This window comes from Muscardinus avellanarius, assembly GCF_963383645.1.
Source record: "Muscardinus avellanarius genome assembly, chromosome: 1".
Taxonomy (NCBI): domain Eukaryota; kingdom Metazoa; phylum Chordata; class Mammalia; order Rodentia; family Gliridae; genus Muscardinus; species Muscardinus avellanarius.
Genome location: NC_137786.1, coordinates 236,066,505 through 236,086,192, shown reverse-complemented (window position 1 = coordinate 236,086,192; position 19,688 = coordinate 236,066,505). Strand labels below are relative to the sequence as shown.

General features: G+C 61.6%; 1 protein-coding gene across 2 annotated transcripts in view; it reads left to right on the top strand.

The window, feature by feature from the left end:
* SHANK2 (SH3 and multiple ankyrin repeat domains 2) overlaps nucleotides 1-19,688 on the top strand; it is a gene marked incomplete at both ends in the record, with an annotated part of 444,067 nt that overhangs the window by 414,276 nt on the left and 10,103 nt on the right. For both annotated transcript variants that reach the window (XM_080711505.1, XM_080711506.1), the window contains 6 exons: nucleotides 4,302-4,437; nucleotides 5,213-5,293; nucleotides 13,242-13,426; nucleotides 15,033-15,144; nucleotides 15,940-15,960; nucleotides 17,057-19,457. In XM_080711505.1, the coding sequence (XP_080567631.1) occupies nucleotides 4,302-4,437; nucleotides 5,213-5,293; nucleotides 13,242-13,426; nucleotides 15,033-15,144; nucleotides 15,940-15,960; nucleotides 17,057-19,457 (2,936 nt within the window). The remainder of the gene's footprint in view (nucleotides 1-4,301; nucleotides 4,438-5,212; nucleotides 5,294-13,241; nucleotides 13,427-15,032; nucleotides 15,145-15,939; nucleotides 15,961-17,056; nucleotides 19,458-19,688) is intronic.

Sequence of the window (19,688 nt, the reverse complement as noted above, 5' to 3'; positions counted from 1 at the left end):
GGTCCACGCAATGGACATGTCCACGCTTGCTCTATTCTGTGCCCGGGCAGCAGAATCTGAAGTCTCAGCTGAGAGGACGGGGCAGCAGCCGGCCTCTCGTGGACAGAGTTGGGGGCACTGAGGAGCCCCCTAGAATGCACGGCCACCGCGAAGGTGCAGCAATCACAATAATGCCGCTCTCTGGCACGCCGTGTGGCCCTTAGCAAAGTCATCGTTTTCCACAGTGCCGCCTCCCTCAGCAAAGACCATCAAAATGTAAACGTCACACAGCAAGGGCCGGGTGTCCAGAGAAGGGGTGTTGGCTGCACAGGAAGCTGGAGGCTTGGGGGCGAGGTGGGCCTTAGCGGAACAAGCCTCCATAACAGTTGAAGTGGAAGCCACGCATCCCCGGGCTCCACACAAGTGCCCGGAGCGTGGCCCCGTGCCACGTGGCTTGGCCTCTTACCATCTGCCTGGACGGGGCCGTGTGATTCACCCCCTCCACGGAGTCCTGCGTGCGTATGCGAGGACCGTGTGTGTGAAGCATGTTGCTCTGGCAGTCAGCTGGCTCTGTGCTCTGTGACGTCTTCTCCCCAAGGTGCCCCCCCACCCGGCGCACTGAGCCCGCTGCGGCCGTGGCAAGTGGTCAGGATGCGTATACCTCCCCCTGCTGGCGGTGGTCCAGAATTGCAGGCCCAGGTGTTTGAGGGGCGTTTAAACCCCACGAAAGTTCCAGATGCCAAGGTGCGCAGACGAGGACGCAGCAAGCCTGCCGCCTACTCTGAAGCTCCTGTCATGAGCAGTCTGTGGAATCTGTTCTAAGGACTGTGGCTGCTTCCGAGCCCCCAGTGCAGGTTGAACTGAGTTTGTTGACGGACTGGGAAAGCCATGCCTCCTGGCGTCTCGCTCCTCTGTCCTTCCTGTGGCGGGAGGGAGGCTGCAGCTGGACCCTACTGTTCTGCTTCACCTGGTGCAGAAAACGGGGACAGCCGCGGGCTCCTCCCGAGGCCTGGGAGCCCTCTGAGCCCCACCAGCACCAGCCCGCCCCTCGGAGGCCTAACGCCAGCCGTGGCCCTGCGGCCGCGGCCTCTGCCTCTCTGCAGGCAGGGGCGACTGTGGCCCAAGGTCTGCTGCCCTGCCCGGCCCCTAGCTGCCCTCCAAGCGGCACCAGTTGCCCTGGGCCACCGGCTGACCAAGACACTTCTCCCTCCCTGCCTCTGGCGTATGTAGCCGAGGAGGCGAGTTTGGGGGGGCAGGTTCCCAAGGGCCCCGAAGGAGGGGCAGTGGCCAGTCTCAGGACAGGTGGCCATGGCTGCGGCTTGATTCCGTCTCAGTCCTCTTGGACTGCCGTGATGGAATGCCTCCAACCAGGATCCTAGGAGATCTTCTCTCCCCTTTCTGGAGGCTGGGGACCACGAGGACCCTCCTGCCCGCTTCCTGGTTTGCAAATGGCTGTGTTCTCCCACAGGGGGCAGAGCAGAGAACTCTCTGGGTCTCATTTATTTATTTATTTTCCCCCTTTGGTTCTGGGTGTCGGGCTCGTGGACATTCCACCTCCAACCTGCAACACCAGCCCAGTTTTACCTTTTAGTTTGAAACAAGGTCTCACTAAACTGCCAAACACTAAGTTGCTGAGGCTGGCTTCAAACCCGCGACCTCCTGTCTAAGCTTCCTATGTACCGGGATTACGAGTGTGCGTCACCACGCCTGGCTCTGGTCCCTTTTTTGGGGGGTGGTGGTACTGGGGTTCCTGAAAGCCCTTCTACCTCCGGGCTACACTCCCAGACCTATTTTTACATTTTTATTTGGAAACAGGGTCTCCTAAGCCAGCGCGTGCGGCTGGCTTCGAACCCGAGCGATCCTCCCGTCTCTGCCTCCCAAGCGCGGGGATTACAAGCGTGTGCCACCACGCCCAACACTCTGGTCCCTTTTTAAGGGCACTGGCCCCATTCATAAGTCACCCTCTTGGCCTTATCATCACAGAGACTGAGCCCCTACCACTCACCGTGGGCCAAGGATTCAAACACAGACACATCCGCCTGACGCTGGACCCACCATGCTCTTGCACAGAAGGGCTGCCGGGGACCAGGCTGCAGGGGGCTCCAGATACCACCCCGGCAGTGGGAGGACAGGACGAGGCTTCAGACAGGCCGGGCGCACAGCAGGGCGCACCGCAGGCTACTGTGTGCGGGAAGAGTGGTGTGGGAAGTATCTGGGCTGCAGACGTGGCGGGACGCTCCTGCGCCGGGAAGAGCCAGGGTAGGCAGACCTCAGGGGGTCAAAGAGCCAGAAACTTCTGATCCGAGCCCAGCTCTAGGGCCCACCAGGACACTTAAGCCTCTTTGGCACCTAGTTTTGGGAAATGCCAAGCGGTCACCGCCCCAGGTCCCTGAGGCAGCCACCAGAGAGGCTCTTGACTGGGGCGGATCCGGTCCATGGGGCCGCTGGAGTCACACAGCCACTCAGGGCCTCGGATGGGGGCGCCCCTCTGAGGAGCCAGCCAGGCCCCACACGGGCAGGCTGGGCCGGGGGCTGTGCCGGGGCACTGGGACAGGAACTCCCATTCCTCGCCTTGTCTCCCCGCAGGGACTCTGGCCCCACCCCCACCCCCCTCTCTAGACCCACACACCTCCTCTGGTGCCTGTCACTTCCTGGCCCAAACTTGACTCCATCTGCTGCCCGCCGGCCGGAGGCGCTCAGGCACCTGACGCCCTACCCTTTCTGCTGTGGACCCCCGGGCACAGCTCTGGGGGACAGGGAGGGGGTTGGTCTGAACACCCAGTACCTCCCAACTCTTTTGGGCTCTCAGAACCAAAGTACTGGGTGAATGAGCAAATGCATTCCCAAGCAACCCTCGCTGTTGTGTGCTGATAAGAAGGGAGAGAGAATAGCCGGGCGCGGCGGCGCACGCTTGTAGCCCCAGCATTTGGGAGGCTGAGACAGGAAGATCGCAGTTCCCGGACAGCCTCAGCTACTGAGAGTGGGGCCCTTGGCAACTCAGTGAGACCCTGTTTCAAAATAAAGAATAAAAAGTAGGGCTGGGAGTGTAGCTCAGAGGTACTGGGTTCCATCCCCAGTACCGCAAAAAAAAAAAAAAAAAAAGAGGGGAGAGAGACTGGCAGAGCAGCCAGTGGGCGCCCCGTCCCTCCTGAGCAGCAGGCCCCTGGAGCTGGCCCAGCAAGGCCCCCTGCAGCCTGGTCCCCAGCAGCCCTTCCACGGCAAGAGCATGGTGGGTCCAGCGGCAGGCGGATGTATCTGTGATTGTATCCTTGGCCCACGGTGAGTGTTAGAAGCTGCTCTGTGAGTGACAAGGCCAAGAGGGTGACTCAGTGTCCTTAAAAAGGGACCGTTCACCTGGTTTGCAGTTACACGGAGCAAGTCCGGCTTTGGCCAGCCGCTGTCAGCACATGCAGCGGTCTCCAGCTTCCCCACCCCACGGCGCGCCCTCCCTGCCTCTAGCTGGAGAGGCGTGTGCTGCTTACGGGGCACGGCCGCAGGGATGGGAGGTGTGGAGCCCGCCGGCCTTCTGCAGCTTGGTGGGCAGGGGTTGCCGGGCACTCTCACCGTGGCATCTGACACTGCTGCTGGGTCACGTACTTGGTGGGCAGGGCTAAGGCATCCTGCCCGCTGCTCTGGTCTTCCTTTGGGGAGAGAACTTACGGCTGCTGCTTGCTGGGCTTTGCGTGATACGGTCAAAGATCCCTGGGCCAGAGGCCCGAGGCCTGGAGGTTTGAGGCCCACCCTGCCTCCACAGTGGGCATCCCTGAGAGTCCATTTCTACATCAGTGCCAAATCCACCCACCAGAGGGGAGGAGACGGGAACTCAGAGCTCCTGGGCGACAGGACAGGGCCCATGCAGGGACCTGCCATCCCAGGAGGGGACGGGGCAGGTGTCCCTCCAGGCACCTAGCTGAGCCAGGCTTTTATGCCATCTTGGGCCTCGGGTCTGGGGAGAAGAGAGAGTGCCCAGAGGAAACGGGCAGTGTCCGCATGACGCACGAGAAGCCAGGGTAGCGCCCAAGTTCCCTCTTACTGGGGTTTGCGGGCTGCTGGCCATGAGAACGGCTCTGAGCCGCGTGAGCCAGCACCTGGGGACGCCTGGCTAAGTAAGAACCGGCCCGGCCTGCCCAGCAGCTGCTGAGAGGTGCCACGGGCAGGTGGAGGCACAGGTGACTTCCCCCATGGTACAGCGGCCGCCGCGGCCACAGCAGCGTCCATTCTGGTTCCTGGCAAGGCCCCTGTGCTTCTGAAAGGACCAGGCGGCCAGCTGTCCTCAGCCCTGCCGCCCCACACCCGGCACTCACCATGCCTGTCTCCCACAGGTCAACAATGAGAATGTGGTCAAGGTCGGCCACCGGCAGGTGGTGAACATGATCCGCCAGGGAGGAAACCACCTTGTGCTGAAGGTCGTCACGGTGACCAGGAACCTGGACCCAGACGACACGGCCAGGAAGAAAGGTGCGTGGGCCCGAAGCCCCTGCCAGGGCGGGCGCTCTGGGATGGGGTGGGGCTCTCCTCAGCTCTGCACCCTCCAGACCTGGGGTCAGGCTGGGATTTGCCACTGGGGCCAGACAGCCCAAAGCCACCCTTGTACCCAAAAGAGGCCACAGCTGGGGACACCGGAGTGGACCAGAGTGGAGCGGGGCTGCATGCAGGCAGATGGCACACCAAGCCCCGCGGGCAGAAGGGAGTGGAGGGGCACAGCGATCCTCCGGCCGGCTATCCTAGAGCCACTGAGGGGAGGCACCAGGGACGAGAAGTCCTGTGGGCGCGGGGAGCCTGCAGAGGGCCCACGGGGACCGGAGCCGGGGGGCCAAGACGGGGGCTGGAGCAGGAGGAGGGTGTCTCTTCCCAGACCCTGAGTTTCTCTAGCTCCTACAACAGGAGGCTAGTTCCCGCCTTCCTCTCGAACAAGAGGCCCAGGTCCCTGCTGAGACGGGGCGGGTTGGCAGGTGGCAGAGGCTGGACTCCCAGGCCACTGGAGCCGAGCTCTGGCGGCCTCCAGTAGCCACCATGCAGATGGCGTGGGCAGGCCTCCCTCTGCAGGCTCTGTGGCCGTCCCCCCTCTCCCCGGGCCCCTCCTGCCAACGCCTCCTGGCTTCCCTGGCTGCAGCGACGTCTGCCTGGCCTGCCTGTTGGCGCTGACTCCATGTCCAGGAGTAGGGGACAGACAGACGGGGGTCAGGGCAGGGCCTCCCAGTGCTCCTCACACCTGTCTCCTTCTGCCTTCAAGCTCCCCCGCCTCCGAAGCGAGCCCCCACCACGGCCCTCACCCTGCGCTCCAAGTCCATGACCGCGGAGCTGGAGGAGCTCGGTAAGAGCCGCCCCGGCCCGCCCGCCCGCCCGCCCGGTGCCCGCTGCCCTCTGCAGGCCCCAGCCCGCGCATGGCCTCCGCTGCTTGCTTGTCCCTGCGATGGCCGGCCCCCTTCCCGCCCGGGCACGCGCCGGCCTGGCCTCGGCCTCGGGAGCCTTTGTGGGGCAGCCTTACTCTTCTGTTTATCTAACATTGTTTTGTCTTGAATTTTTGGGCCTCTCACTAGTGGACAAAGGTAAGCAGCCCCACAGGGTCCCCACAGGGGCTCCCCTGCTGTCTAGGGCACCCCGAGCCCGAGAGCACAGCTCCAGCCCTGGGGACTCGGCACATCAGGGTTAGTGGGCACAAAAGCCCTCGTGCGGTCTTCAAGAAGCAGTCTCTGGCCATCTGTCCCTAGCTGTGGACTGGGGAGGGTGACCACTAGCCACGGGGCCAGGGTGACCACGCAGAGGTGTGACTTCGGAGCTGGCCACACCGGCTTCCCAGATCCGCAAAATACCACACAGGAAGCCTTCAGGGAACCCAGGGACACCCTGGGAGCAGGGTGGCTCTGAGCCAGAGACGGGAGAGGGATGGGAACTCTGGTTCTGCGCTGGGAGCAGAAGCAGGGCTGGTGAGGCCACTCGTGTGGGTGAGCCCCAGCTCCCGGCCCACTGGCCCGGCAGGTTGACAGCTGAGCACCTCCCAGGGTCTTACCTAGACACTGCTTCTGGGCCATGCCAGGCTTCCCCGAGGCCCTAGATTCTCCCGAGAGGGCCTGGCCAATACCGTGCACAGGTTAGGCCGACATCCTAACGGGGTCCAGGGTGCAGAGATGGGCCAAGCCACTTCTCAACGCCTTCTGGGGCTTCTGGAAAGGGCACAGCATTGCCCAACCTGCCCAGGACCAGCAGTGCCCCCACGTCTCCCTCTGGCCCCACAGACACAGCGCTGGGCACCCCAGCCTCCTCCTGTGTGCCATGCCTCGGGGATCAAAGTGAAATGACGTGTACTCTGCTCCACGAGGCCGGGCCTGCTCGCACAGGGCTCCCCCAAGGACGGAGCCTCCGGGGGGCTGCTGCAGGATGCCTAGAGGGAGTGGGGAGAGGATTAAGAAGGAAAGTGCCTTTTCCACCTGCGGGAAGAGGGTTCAAAGCCAGACGTGGGTTCCGGGAGCACTGAGCTGGCGCCCAGCACATGGCCCAGCCCACTTCCCACAGTCCCCCAAGCTGAGCGAGGCCCCGGGTGCGGGCTGTGTGCCGGCGCTGCCCCCGCGGCTCACGGCGCTTCCCTTTCTGTTTGCAAGCCTCAGTCCGGAAGAAGAAGGGTAAGGGTGCGTGCGTGTCGTCTCCGGTCCTGCCCCTCTGTGACCGTCCGTGCAGTCTGGAGTGTGCTGTGAGCCTGTGTCCTCCTGTTTCGGGCTGGGGCCTGGACTCACCCTGTCTCTGTGTCCTGTCTGCTTGGCTTGTGTCCGTGACACCCCCTGCCCCGACATGCTTAGCGGTTCCTCCCTGAGCCATTCCCACATCACCGTGACCGTGAAGCCAAGGGGCCTCTGGGTGGTTACGGCCGGGCTTGACCTGTGGTCCCCTTCACGACACTGAGAACTCAGAAGGTCTCCTCCACCCTGAGACTGGCATGAGATGGGAGGACGGGCAGCTGCATGGCTGAGCGGCCGTGACCAGGCCCACGTGCGCCCACACTGCGGACGTTTCTTTCCTGACTATCGAAGAAGCTAAAACGCCCCCCAACAGGAAGCCAAATGGGCCCCGGTCGCAGCAATTAAAGGCAGGACTCAATCTCAAACTGCTCTCCCCAGGCTGGGAGGACCCTGTCTTCCTTGGCTAGGTGGGGCCAGGCGGTGGCCCCCAGCAAGACCACCGGAGGGCACCCGGAGCCAGAGGGAGGCGTACGCCCCCCCCCACCCGCACAAAGCCGGCTGCACCTGGCAGTCAGGACCACGCTGTGTTGAGGGCATGGCGGAGGCCCAGACACAGAACACCTTCTTTCTGGCCTGGATGACAGTTCTAACATGACTCTCACAGCCCAAGGCCAACCCTAACTCTCTCCTTCCTGAAGAAGGCACCCCACCATGGGCTCCTGGGAGCCAGGAAGGACTTCTGCAGGGGAGAAGGGCTGGAGGGACTGAGGACCACCCTTGCTGCCACCGCCGCTGAGCACCCTGGGGCTGCCATCTGCACACGGGCCCTGTGCCCAAGGCTCCAACCGCCTCTGCTGCCTCAGCCTCTGTGGGAGGCCCAGCCTCACCGGCACGCAGCGCATCACGCTGCAAAGGTTGCGTGGAATGAGAGAGGAACCTGGCCTTGACGTCTGTACGGGGCTCAAGGGGGGGCCCAAATTTGCATCCACCCAGAACCTACAAATGGGGCCTTACTTGGAGATCAGGTCTTTGCAGATATAATCAAGATGAGGACCCCTGACCCAGTAGCCACGTCCTGAGGAGAGAAAAAGAACAGCAGAAGCACCAGTGGGGGCGCTGGCAACCCCCAGGCACTAGGAGGACAGGACAGGAGGACTTGGCCACAGACATCCAGCTTCCAGAGCCAGAGGGAAAGTTTCTCGTCTACACCAAGGCACACGCCTGTCATCCCGGTACTTGGGAGGCTGAGATAAGAAGATCGCAGGTTAGAGGCCAGCACAGAGTAACTTAGACCCTATTTGAAAAATAAACAGGGAAGCCTGGCATAGTGGCACACTCCTGTCATCCCAGCATCCGGGAGGCTGAGACAGGAGGATCGCGGTTCGCAGCCAGCCCCAGCTACTTAGTGAGGCCCTCTGCAACTCAGTGAGACCCTGTCTCAAAATAAAGAATAAAAAGCAGGGCTGGGGGTGTCACTCGGAGGTAGAATGCCCCTGGGTTCCACCCCCAGTACCGCAAAAATAAAAAAATAAAATAAACAGGGCAGGGTGTGTAGCTTGGAGGCAGAACACCCCTGGAATCAATCTCCAACACCACCAAAATAAAATTCTCACTTGCAGCCGTCTCGGTGGCCCAGGAGACCCAGGCAAGAGCGCCAGCTGCGCCCGCTCGCCTGCCCTGCTCGGGGTCCCGAGTTTGCACTGGCACCTGCCCCAGCCCCCAGACACCGAGCTAGGCCTGGGATCCACGGCACATGAGCCCGCCCTGGCTGGCCCTTGCGGACACACCAGGCCAGGCCCGGTGTTCAGACAGGCTTGAGAGAGGACCATGAATGACTTCTGGCTCCGCCGACCGCCTCTTGCCGCACCCACACACGCTGTGCCTGCGGGGTGTGCGGCCTGGAGCCCACAGCCCACGGAGCCCAGGGAAGAGCCGGCCAGAGGCGGCCAGCTGGTGCGCGGCGGCTGCTGGCCCTCCACGTCCGGCACCGTGGCGCTCGTCCTGCTGAAGGCTGCAGGGAAGCCTGCCTGGTGCTCTCGCTAAGGTGAGCCTGGTGCCACGCTGCAGAGGCAGGGCACACCCAGGGAGAGAATAGCGGGACGGACAGGCAGCGCCCTGGACCGGCTCAGAGCACCCAGCAGGCAGGCGCGTGGCTGCTGGAAGAACAAAGCCCCCGGGAGCACAGATCTAGCCTCTCCGGACCGCCGCTTCCCTGAGAGCCGTCTTCCTCCAGAGCCCCGCACCCAGCAGCTTGCTGACTGTGGCCCCCTGGCATTGCATCTGTCTCTGAAGCGATGGCAAGCTTGCTTGGAGAACGGAAACCCGGGGCCTACTGGGGGGGGGGGTACATCAGCTCGTTCGTTACTGGGCTGTTTTTAAGACTAGAAGGTTTTCAGATCTGCCTGCAGGATTGTTTCAGCCAGCAAGTATTTCATTTTACCACCGCAGGGGTCTGGACGCACTAATCCTCTCCATCTAGACTGAACACACACCCAGTTCCGGGCTTCTGAGAATTAAGCTTAATCCTCACGAGCCCAGAATGAGAAGCAGGAGCCTGCAGTCCTCAGATTTTCCTAAAGGCCTTTCTGTTCTGGTAAACAAGAGCTCACGGACGGGGCTGAGCCTCGGGCCACCGGCTCCCATTGGTCAACAGATCCGAGAGACCAGGAACAGACCCTCGATTCATGAATCACACAAACAGCACTGACTTTGAAAGGAACAGCAACCCTAGGCCTGACCACCCACAAACCAGGTTGCCCTCGCCATTCTGAGGCTGTTGGGGCAGGCGGAGCAGCGAGGCTCAAACAGAGACCAGGACATCCACGTTCTGGGTGGCCACAGTCGTGACATGAGTACATTAGCATTCTCGGGAGCTGGGATGACGAGGAGGGTGGTGTCTGCCTTTAAGCCCCCCCCACCCCCGCTCTTCAATCAGCAGGCACGGGGGGAATCTGGAGCACAGTTCTAGCAATTCCCAGATCCGCAATTTGCCACCGTGGCCCACCAGCCAGACACCCCTGTCTGGATGGCAGGCCGGGCTGGGTGAACCTCGCTCACGCCATTCCCCCCCCCCCCCGCGCATGGCCGGAAGCATCTCAGACCCTCAACTTTCTTCCTGTGAAGTAGGAAATTCCCCCGACAGCCAGGCTTCCTCTACAAGGAATACTGGGTTGGAAGACCTCAAGTTCCCACCAGAGTCAGGACCGTGATTATTGACCGCAACGCCTCTGACCCACTCCAGGTGTTGGGGTGCCTGCCACGGGTCCTGAGGCCTCGGATCACAGACGGCTGCCCGTTCCAGGTTGGCCGGCACAGACCTTGAGAGCTGCAAGTGCAGCCACACCTGCCCTGTCGGCCCCAAAGAACAGACTCGTGGCCTCTGGACAGGCCCAGCCAGGGACGGGGACTCCTCAAACATCCCATGGACTCTTAGATTCTTAGCCACAGGAGAGGTGTTCCGACCATGTCCCTCACCCCAGGCACAGCGCCCTGGCCAGAATGTCCTGGCCAGCAGCCTCCCGACACCATACCTGTACCCAGAGCCATGGCCCTCCACTTCTTACGGTACTCAAAGCTGACAACTGGCGTTCCCTTCAGCAGCTACCTGTAGCCTCTGAATACAACACAGCCGAGCGGTCAGGCCAGGAGGGACGTGCCAGGTGCTCCCTGGACCCCACAACCTGGTGAGTCCACCTGTGGACAGCGGCCAGGCAAGACTACGCAGCCAAGAGGACCTTTAACTTTTTTGCAGCATGGGCATAGATTAAAGGCAGTTAGATGGCTGCCGCTACCTCTAAGCCCTCCTTCTGAAATGCCGCCAACGTTTTGTGGGCTCCAGGCACTCCTCCCCTGGCTCCACAGCTCCCTCTGGGTCCCTCTTGCCTCCCGGGCTCCGCCGCTGTGCTCGCAGGCCTCGCCCTCAGTGGGAGCCAGCACTGTTGAGAAGAACTGGCAATTCTGAGTGACTCTGATGTCGTCCCCAGCGCTCACTGCTCTGGGGGATCATGGCTACCTGGTGCTGGAGAGATGGAGAAAGACGCCCTGGGCCACCAGCAGCCACCCTTCACTGAGGCAAAGCCAACAGCCAAGGGCAAGGGCTGGCTGCCAGAGACACACCATGCTGGGCTCGTGTGTCCTGGCTGGCTCGCCAAAATAGGCCACCCAAGAACGCCTAAGCCTGCATGGGGTCAAGGCCCAGCTGGCAGGTGAACTGCACGGAAGCAGTTCTGTCCCGGCTATCAAAGTACACAAAGGAAGACCACCCCTGCTATAAGGGGAAGCGTACCAGCAAGGTGGAGGCAGGTGGAGGCAGGTGGACGCAGCTGGCACAGTTCAGTGGGGACAGGATATGGGCTACAGCGTCTTCTGAGGACCCTAAACTCGAGCACCCGGCTGGACTGGCCACCCTCCAAGAAGTCAAGAGTTGGCGGGTGGTGACACGGCCCAGCAAGCCCCATCTCTCTCTCTCTCTCTCTCTCTCTCTCTCTCTCTCTCTCTCCCTCCCTCCCTCCCTCCCTCCCTCTCCCTCTCTCCTCTCTCCTCTCTCCTCTCTCTCTCCCTCTCTCTCCCTCGCTCTCCTCTCTCCTCTCTCTCTCCTCTCTCCTCTCTCCTCTCTCCTCTCTCTCTCTTCTCTCTCTCCCCCCTCTCTCTCCTCTCCTCTCTCTCTCCTCTCTCCTCTCTCCTCCCTCTCTCTTCCTCTTCCTCTCCCTCTCCCTCTCTCTCTCTCTCCCTCTCTCTCTCTCCCTTCCTGTGAAACCCTGTTCCTGGTCGGCCTGTGGGGGACCACTCTGAATGGTGGTGTGGCTCTGGGGCTTGCCACCAGGTCTTGAGAAGCCGCCGCTGGGAGCGGCTTCTGTGGTATCCTGAGAAACCTCCTAAAGACGTGGCCTCTTTACCTGGTGCACATGTCAGGGGCACCACCAAACCCCAGGAGCGGGCTGCAGAGGCCCAGAGGAAGGCCTGAGCTCAGACAGAACGCCCTGGGTGGCCATCTCCCACCGCGCCGCTCAGACTCCAGCACAGAGGAGCCCCGTGCAGCTTTACCTGGGCACCGTTGGCTCACGAGGAGCCCGGCTGGGCTCCGCAGGGCCTCTCCCGAGCGCATCCAGGAAGGAGACTGCCACTCTAGGTTCTGACAGCCCGAAAGAGACCGTGTGCCTGACCTCGGGCACCCAGGAACAAACCAGGGCATCGGGACGGCTCTATCATGTGTGGTAGTTTTCAACCAAAAAACAAATCATTATGCTTTCAACTTCCTTTTTTTAGTTTAGTTTTATTTTCTGTTTTCGTTTTGTAAGGATCACGTTAACTTTTGATTTTCTTTTTCAAACAGAAGGGGGAAACGTTCGCAGTGGGAAGAATGAATGGGAACTTCCCAGCCGCGCGTGTCCTCCCGGCACTCGGGAGGCTGAGACGGGGGGGAGCTGGGTTCGCAGACAGCCTCGGCTACTTAGTGAGGCCCTCGGCAACTCAGTGAGACCCTGTTTGGAAATAAAGAATAAAAAATAGGGCAGGGGCATAGCTCAGAGGTAGAATGCCCCTGGATTCCAACTGCAGTACTGCCAAAAAGAAAAAAGAAAAAGAAAAAATAGGGCTGGGGGTATATCTTGGAGGAAGAATGCCCCTGGCTTCCATCCCCAGTGCTGCAAGAAAAAAGAAAAGGGAGCTTCCCTTGCAGGAGGCGCTCACAGGACCAGGGACCCCCGGCCCTGCCCCGACTCCCTGAACATGTCTCTTTAATCCCCAGCCTTGCGTATGGGTTCTGCATCTAGGAAAAAATGTATTTACAAAAAGAATCATATTTCTGAGTGTCTTTTCTGAAATTCCAAACATCGGTTAACACTGTCGACAGAAACGTGCGCTTACTGAGGATGCAAATCCTTCTCTGGTGGAATGGCTGGCGGCCTCGCCCGCCTGCAGGGCTGGCCTTGGGCTGCCCGGGGTGTGTAGGGAGAGGGCGGCGGGCGGGCGCTGGCTGCCCTCCTTCCCCTTCCCTTCCTCTTAGCATTGAGTCTCCGGAGAGGGGGACGGGCTTGGGAATAGGTAGGAGGGAACCCGTCTTCAGGGGCTGGGTGGGAATGCTGAGGCGCTCTGGGGGGGCCCACTCACCCCAAAGAAAGCTTGGAAGAAGGGGGGTTGGGAACTTAAGCAAACATGGGTTTATTTTTTCAATCTTATTTGGGGGGCGTACTGGGTATTGAACCCAGAGGCATTCTACCTCCACGCTACACCCCCAGCCTTATTTTTACTTTTGAAACAAGTTCTTGCTACAGTGGTAAGGGTCTAACTCTATGCTGACGCTGTCTTGGAACCTGCGATCCTCCTGTCTCGGCCTCCCGAGAACTGGGATGACAGGCATGTACCACCATGCCTGGCTTCCATGTTCTTCTTTTTAATAAATAAATACAGACTCCTCCTAAGCTAAAAACAAACTCCTCTGGGCCCCCGGTGGGCTGTGCTGCTGAAAGCCTTGGCCGTCTGCGCCCCGTGCGCCCAGGATGGGTGGACAAGGACACCCCGCATGCGCTGCCTGACCTGCCGCCTGCAGTGAGCAGCTGCGCCGCTGCGCCCCGCACACCCATCCTCTAGCGGAGCCGGCCGGGGACTCCCGCAGGCCCCTCCAACCTCCCCTGTGTGTTGCAGATAAGCCCGAAGAGATAGTTCCAGCCCCCAAGCCTTCCCGAACCGCCGAGAACGTGGCCGTGGAGTCCAGGGTGGCAACGATCAAGCAGAGGCCCAGCAGCCGGTGCTTCCCGACGGCGTCAGACATGAACGTGAGTGGCCGCGTCCGCAGGACAGCGGGGCGGGGTCTGAGTATCCTGGGAAATGGGAAACGCACCCGCAAGGGGACCCACGGCCCTCACGACGGGCTTCAAGTTCAAGTCCAGGTAGCTGCAGGACAAGTGTCCGGTCCAGTGCAGCACCCAAGCATCGCCGGCCACTCGCCCGGCCCTGGGCACGAAGGGCTATCCTCCCACGGCTTCGCCGCGGACCCGGGGGCTCTGGCCAGAACAGGCCTGGGAAGTGCTCCGCAGACAGGGATCGTGGCTCCCCTCTGCCCGGGCTGCCCTCGGCCTGCACAAGGGCACCCACAGCAAGCCTCGGCACAGGGGCCGCCAGGACACGCCTGGGCTTGCCTCATCAAGGGCCGGCTCGGGGCAGTGCCCAGGCCACGGATGGGTGTGGGCTTCTCCATCCCTCCACGAGTCTTGGGCCGGGGCCAGGCCTCCGGCCCCGAGCTGCCTCTCACTGTGTCCACACGCGGCGTCAGCGTCACGTACTTAGCCCAGTGTTTTCTTTAGACTTTTTTTTTTTTTCGGGTCTGAGGATGGAACCCAGGGGCATTCGACCTCTGAGCGACACCCCCTGCCCTATTTTTTATTCTTTATTTTGAAACAGGGTCTCACTGAGTTGCAGAGGGCCTCACTAAGTAGCTGAGGCTGTCCTCGAACCACGATCCTCCTGTCTCGGCCTCCTGAATGCTGGGATTACAAGCGTGAGCCACTGCGCCCGGCTTTCACTTTAGAATTTTTAAACAATAACACACAGCCGGGCGCAGTGGCGCATACCTGTAATCCAGTACTCTGGAGTCTTAAGAAGGAGGATCACAGATTTGAGGCCAGCCTTCAGTAACCTGGCAAGACCCTGTTTCGAACTAAAAAAATACAATGGGTGGGGAAGAGTACAATTCAGTGGTAGAGTGTCTCTGGGCTTAATCCCTGGTACCACAAAATAATAATAATAATAATAATAATAATAATGACGATTATGTTGATTGATGGTAATACTACACTACTACCCACAAACACCGTAAACTTGATATGTGAGTTTTATGTAACATAATTTTATTTTTATTTATTATTATTTATTTATTTATTTGGTGGTACTGGGTTCCTGGAAGCCCTTCTACCTCCGGGCTACACTCCCAGACCTATTTTTACATTTTTGAAATAGGGTCTCTTACGCCAGCGCGGCTGGCTCTGAACCAGCGCGATCCTCCGGTCTCAGCCTCCCGAGTGCTGGGATGACAAGCGCGCGCCACCGCGCCCGGCTGCGTGCGTCAAAAAGCAGCGCTTCCAAATGGGCTGCGGGAGGGAGGCTGGGGGAGGCGCGGGACTCTTGCCTCTGCCCTGGGGGAGGAGAAGGGCTGCTAGCGCCTCCCGCAACAGGCTGGGGAGGCTCGGGCGGTGTGCTCAGCTACGGCGTCTGCTGCCCCTGCCCTGGTCCCCTCCACGCGCGCTGCCGGCCTTCGTGGAGGAGGAGAGCGAAGCCCACGGCCGGGCAGCCCCGGGACGCGGCTCAGGCCCCTCGCGCCCCACGCTGCCCGGCAGGACACCAGCGGGGGCCGGGCCGGCTCACCCACCTGCCCGTTCTTTGCAGTCCGTGTACGAGCGCCAAGGGATCGCTGTGATGACACCCACTGTTCCTGGGAGCCCGAAGGGCCCGTTCCTGGGCCTCCCTCGAGGTACGATGCAAAGACAGAAGTCAATAGGTAAGAAGCGTGACCCCCGCTCAAGACGCTGCCCCTTGGCTCTCAGTGGCGCCCTAGAGCCCTCGGGAGTCCTGGCCCTGGCCCCTGCGGCCTGGGCACCATGCCCTCGCCACGCCCCACCCGGCCGCCCACCAGGGGCCACTGGAACATCAAGAGGGAATGAAACCTTTCTACCCAAAAGATGCAGAAAGCAGGACGGACGGTCTAGTCTCGCCGGGTTGTCTAACAATGCCAGCGGGGGGAGGGGGCCGCGCGCGGGAGGAAGTGGGGGCACAGGGCAGCGGGCCGGCCGAGCGCCCACGTCTCCGTTTCAGAGGATGAGCTCAAGGGGTGTACGCACTTCTCCGGGTGGCTGGGTCAGGCTCTTGATCTCTCATGGAACAGCGCACTGTCTGTGTAGAAAACCGCTTGCCTTCCTCGCCAACCTCCCGCTCGCCCCAAGTTTGACGGGATGAGGCCAACCTGGCGCCTTGAGGCCGTCCCTCTGGGACGCAGTCTGGCGTCTCTACCGTGCAAACTCTCCTCGAAGCCGAGGCCCCTGCCGTGTAAAGAAAAGAGAGCGTGTGGCCGCCGCCCGGCCCACCCCAGGGGACGCGGTTCTGCGTGTTCTGAAAAGGCCGGAGGCGGCCACGTTGGTCCTAGTCTAAGAATGACCGTGGGCAGCAGCGAAGCCATAAGCGACCGTGGTGGTGTCTGCTGCTCGTAAAGCTGGCCCGCTCCTGGTGTGCTTATCCACACACCGTGTTTTATCTCTGGATTGCTACTGGTTAATAACCATTGATTTCCTCCTGTCAGACAGCAGAATCTTTCTATCAGGTCAGTGACTCCCTCCCGTTCGGAACCCCTAATTTGAATGTGTCCCACTTTATTCTATAAGGTGTATTCTTAAATTATTACTCCTTGGGAACGTAACTCTTCTGCAACCAACACGTAGCCAATGGCCAGTGAGAATGGTTTTAGCAACCGGTCTCCATGACGCCAAAATTACCCTCCCACAAGGAGTATGTTAAATTTGGAATACCCTTATCAAATGGAAGTTTTCGCTGGAATAAATGATTGTAGTTTGTCCTAGGAATTTTTTTTCAAGTAATTTATTTCGCCACCTCTTTGGAAAACCCGCATGCCCCGGCGCGAGACCCTGGTCCTTGGCACCCTCGCTGCGCGTTGCTTCTGCCTGCGTGTTCGTGTTGTGGACTGTGGTCCAGGCTGTCGGCAACCACTCAACACTCCAGGCCGCCCCGTGGCCACTGTGGGACCCCTGTGGGACCCCAGCTGTAGCCTCGCTCACCTAAAACATCCACACACACGCCCATTGGTCAAGTGTCAAAATATGGCCGCGCTGGTCCCGGATGACCCCTCGGCCCTGCTCCAAGGGTCTGGGCCAGGCCCACTCTAGAACCTCTGTGCTGACCCAGCCGGGCTTGCTGGGGCCACCCCAGAGCGCCTGTGCCCTCGGCCCTGCAGCCACAGGTGACAGCCCCATGCCCTCGGGCCTGGCCACACCAGAACAGGGCACAGACGGATGCTTGCCAGTCTAGCCAGCCCACCATCCCGAGAGTGGACACACCTACCCAGGCACACCCACACACGTGCACAGACAGCCGTGAGGAGGTCAGGCACCTCTCCAGGCCCAGCACTGGGCTCCTGCCGCCCCTCACAGGACGCCGCCCACACCTGGGGCACAGCCCAGCGCACACGCTCGCGGCACGCCCAGGGCCCCTCTTTCCTCCCTGTTCTCTGGCTTAGAGCGGCCACACAAACTAACCTCTTGGCATCTTGGCTTGTGCTGTGTTTTGTAACCGCTGTGTGTTGTCTGCGTCTGTCGGGAGGGAGCGTGGCGCGCAGTCCTAAAAACTTTAGCGGGTCGTGGCTGCTGCCGTGACTTAAAACTGACGCCCTTTTCTCCTCTTAGGGATAACAGAGGAAGAGCGACAATTTCTGGCCCCTCCGATACTCAAGTTCACCAGAAGCCTGTCCATGCCGGACACGTCCGAGGACATCCCCCCTCCGCCCCAGTCCGTGCCCCCGTCTCCTCCGCCACCGTCCCCCACCGCCTACAACTGCCCCAAGTCCCCGACTCCACGGGTCTACGGGACGATCAAGCCCGCGTTTAACCAGAACCCCGCTGCGAAGGTGTCTCCCGCCACCAGGTCCGACACCGTTGCCACCATGATGAGGGAGAAGGGGATGTTCTACAGGCGAGAGCTGGACCGCTACTCCCTGGACTCCGAAGACCTCTACAGCCGGAACGCCGCCCCCCAGGCCACCTTCCGCAGCAAGCGAGGCCAGATGCCCGAGAACCCCTACTCGGAGGTGGGCAAGATCGCCAGCAAGGCCGTCTACGTGCCCGCCAAGCCTGCCAGGCGGAAGGGCATGCTGGTGAAGCAGTCCAACGTGGAGGACAGCCCCGAGAAGACGTGCTCCATCCCCATCCCCACCATCATCGTGAAGGAGCCCTCCACCAGCAGCAGCGGCAAGAGCAGCCAGGGCAGCAGCATGGAGATCGACCCCCAGGCGGCCGAGCCCGGCCAGCTGCGGCCCGACGACAGCCTCACCGTCAGCAGCCCCTTCGCCGCCGCCATCGCCGGGGCCGTCCGTGACCGGGAGAAGCGGCTAGAAGCCAGGAGGAACTCCCCGGCCTTCCTGTCCACAGACCTGGGGGACGAGGACGTGGGCCTGGGGCCGCCCGCTCCCCGGACGCGGCCCTCTGCGTTCCCAGAGGAGGGCGGGTTCGGCGACGAGGATGGCGCGGAGCAGCCGGAGTCGCCCACGTCGGGGGCGGCGCCGAGGGATCCCGAGAACCACTTTGTGAGCGGCGAGGCCGGTCCTCAGGGCGAGGCCGGGAGGCCCCCGAACCCCGTATCCAAAGCCAAGGGCCCCGAGAGCAGCCCGGCAGCGCCTCCGAAGAGCAGCAACACTGCCGGCCCTGAGAACTACGTCCATCCACTCACGGGGCGGCTGCTGGACCCCAGCTCCCCGCTGGCCCTGGCGCTCTCCGCCAGGGACCGAGCCATAAAGGAGTCCCAGCAGGGGCCCAAGGGGGAGGCCCCCAAGGCTGACCTCAACAAACCTCTCTACATCGACACCAAAATGCGGCCCAGCGTGGAGGCCATCCTCCCTCCCATCACCAGGCAGAACACCCGGGGGCCCCTGCGGCGGCAGGAGACGGAGAACAAGTACGAGGCCGACCTGGGCAAGGACCGGAGAGGCGAGGACAAAAAGCACATGCTCATCGACATCGTGGACACGGCGCAGCAGAAGTCGGCCGGGCTGCTGATGGTACACACGGTGGACGCCGCCAAGGCGGGCGGGCCCCTGGAGGAAGAGGACGAGAGAGAGGACGCGGGCGAGAAGCCAGAGCGCTCCCCCTCCGCCGCGCCGGAAGGCGTTCCCGACACCGAAGGTGCTTTGCGGATCTCGGCCGCCCCCGAGCCCGCCGCCCCGCCCGGCAGGACCATTGTGGCGGCGGGCTCCGTGGAGGAGGCGGCGGTCCTGCCATTCCGCATCCCTCCTCCTCCTCTGGCGTCCGTGGACTTGGACGAGGAGTTTATTTTTACCGAGCCATTGCCTCCTCCCCTGGAATTTGCAAATAGTTTTGATATTCCCGACGACCGTGCGGCTTCCGTGCCCGCCCTCGCTGACTTGGCCAGGCCGAAGAAAAGCGACACCCCTCCGTCCCCTGCGTTGAACTCCAGCCAACAAGCCAGCTCTGCGGACAGCAAGAAGCCCGTCGGCCTCGCAAACTGTCTGCCCGCCTCGTTCCTGCCTCCGCCCGAGAGCTTTGACGCCGTCGCCGACTCTGGGATCGAGGAGGTGGACAGCCGGAGCAGCAGCGACCACCATCTCGAGACAACCAGCACCCTCTCCACGGTGTCCAGCATCTCCACCCTGTCTTCCGAGGGCGGGGAGGGCACGGACATCTGCACGGTCTATGCAGACGGGCAAGCGTTTGTGGTCGACAAGCCCCCGGTGCCTCCGAAGCCAAAAATGAAGCCTATCATTCACAAAAGCAACGCACTCTACCAAGATGCGCTCCTGGAAGAGGACGTGGATAGCTTTGTGGTCCCCCCGCCCGCACCCCCGCCCCCGCCGGGCAGTGTCCAGCCCGGGGTGGCGAAGGTCATCCAGCCCAGGACCTCCAAGCTGTGGGGCGACGTCCCGGAGGTCAAAAGCCCGATTCTCTCAGGCCCAAAGGCAAATGTTATTAGTGAATTGAACTCAATCCTTCAGCAGATGAACCGAGAAAAATCGGCAAAGCCGGGGGAAGGACTGGACGCGCCGGTGGGAGCCAAGTCCGCCAGCCTCGCTCCAAGGTAAGTGGCCGTCAGCTTGAGCACATTCTGCCCACCGCCAGCCAGGAGCGCCCCTGGGGAGCCGCCGTGCGGATGTGGAGAAGAGCGGAGAGAACGCCGTGTCGGAGACAGGGGCGCGGAGTCAAGGTCCTGGAAGGAGGTGGTGCTCCCTCCTCAAGACACAGAGCAGCCCGCCGGGGCTTCGGGAGGGGCGCTCGGCTCTGCCCTGGCCGTCAGTGCCATGCTAGCGGG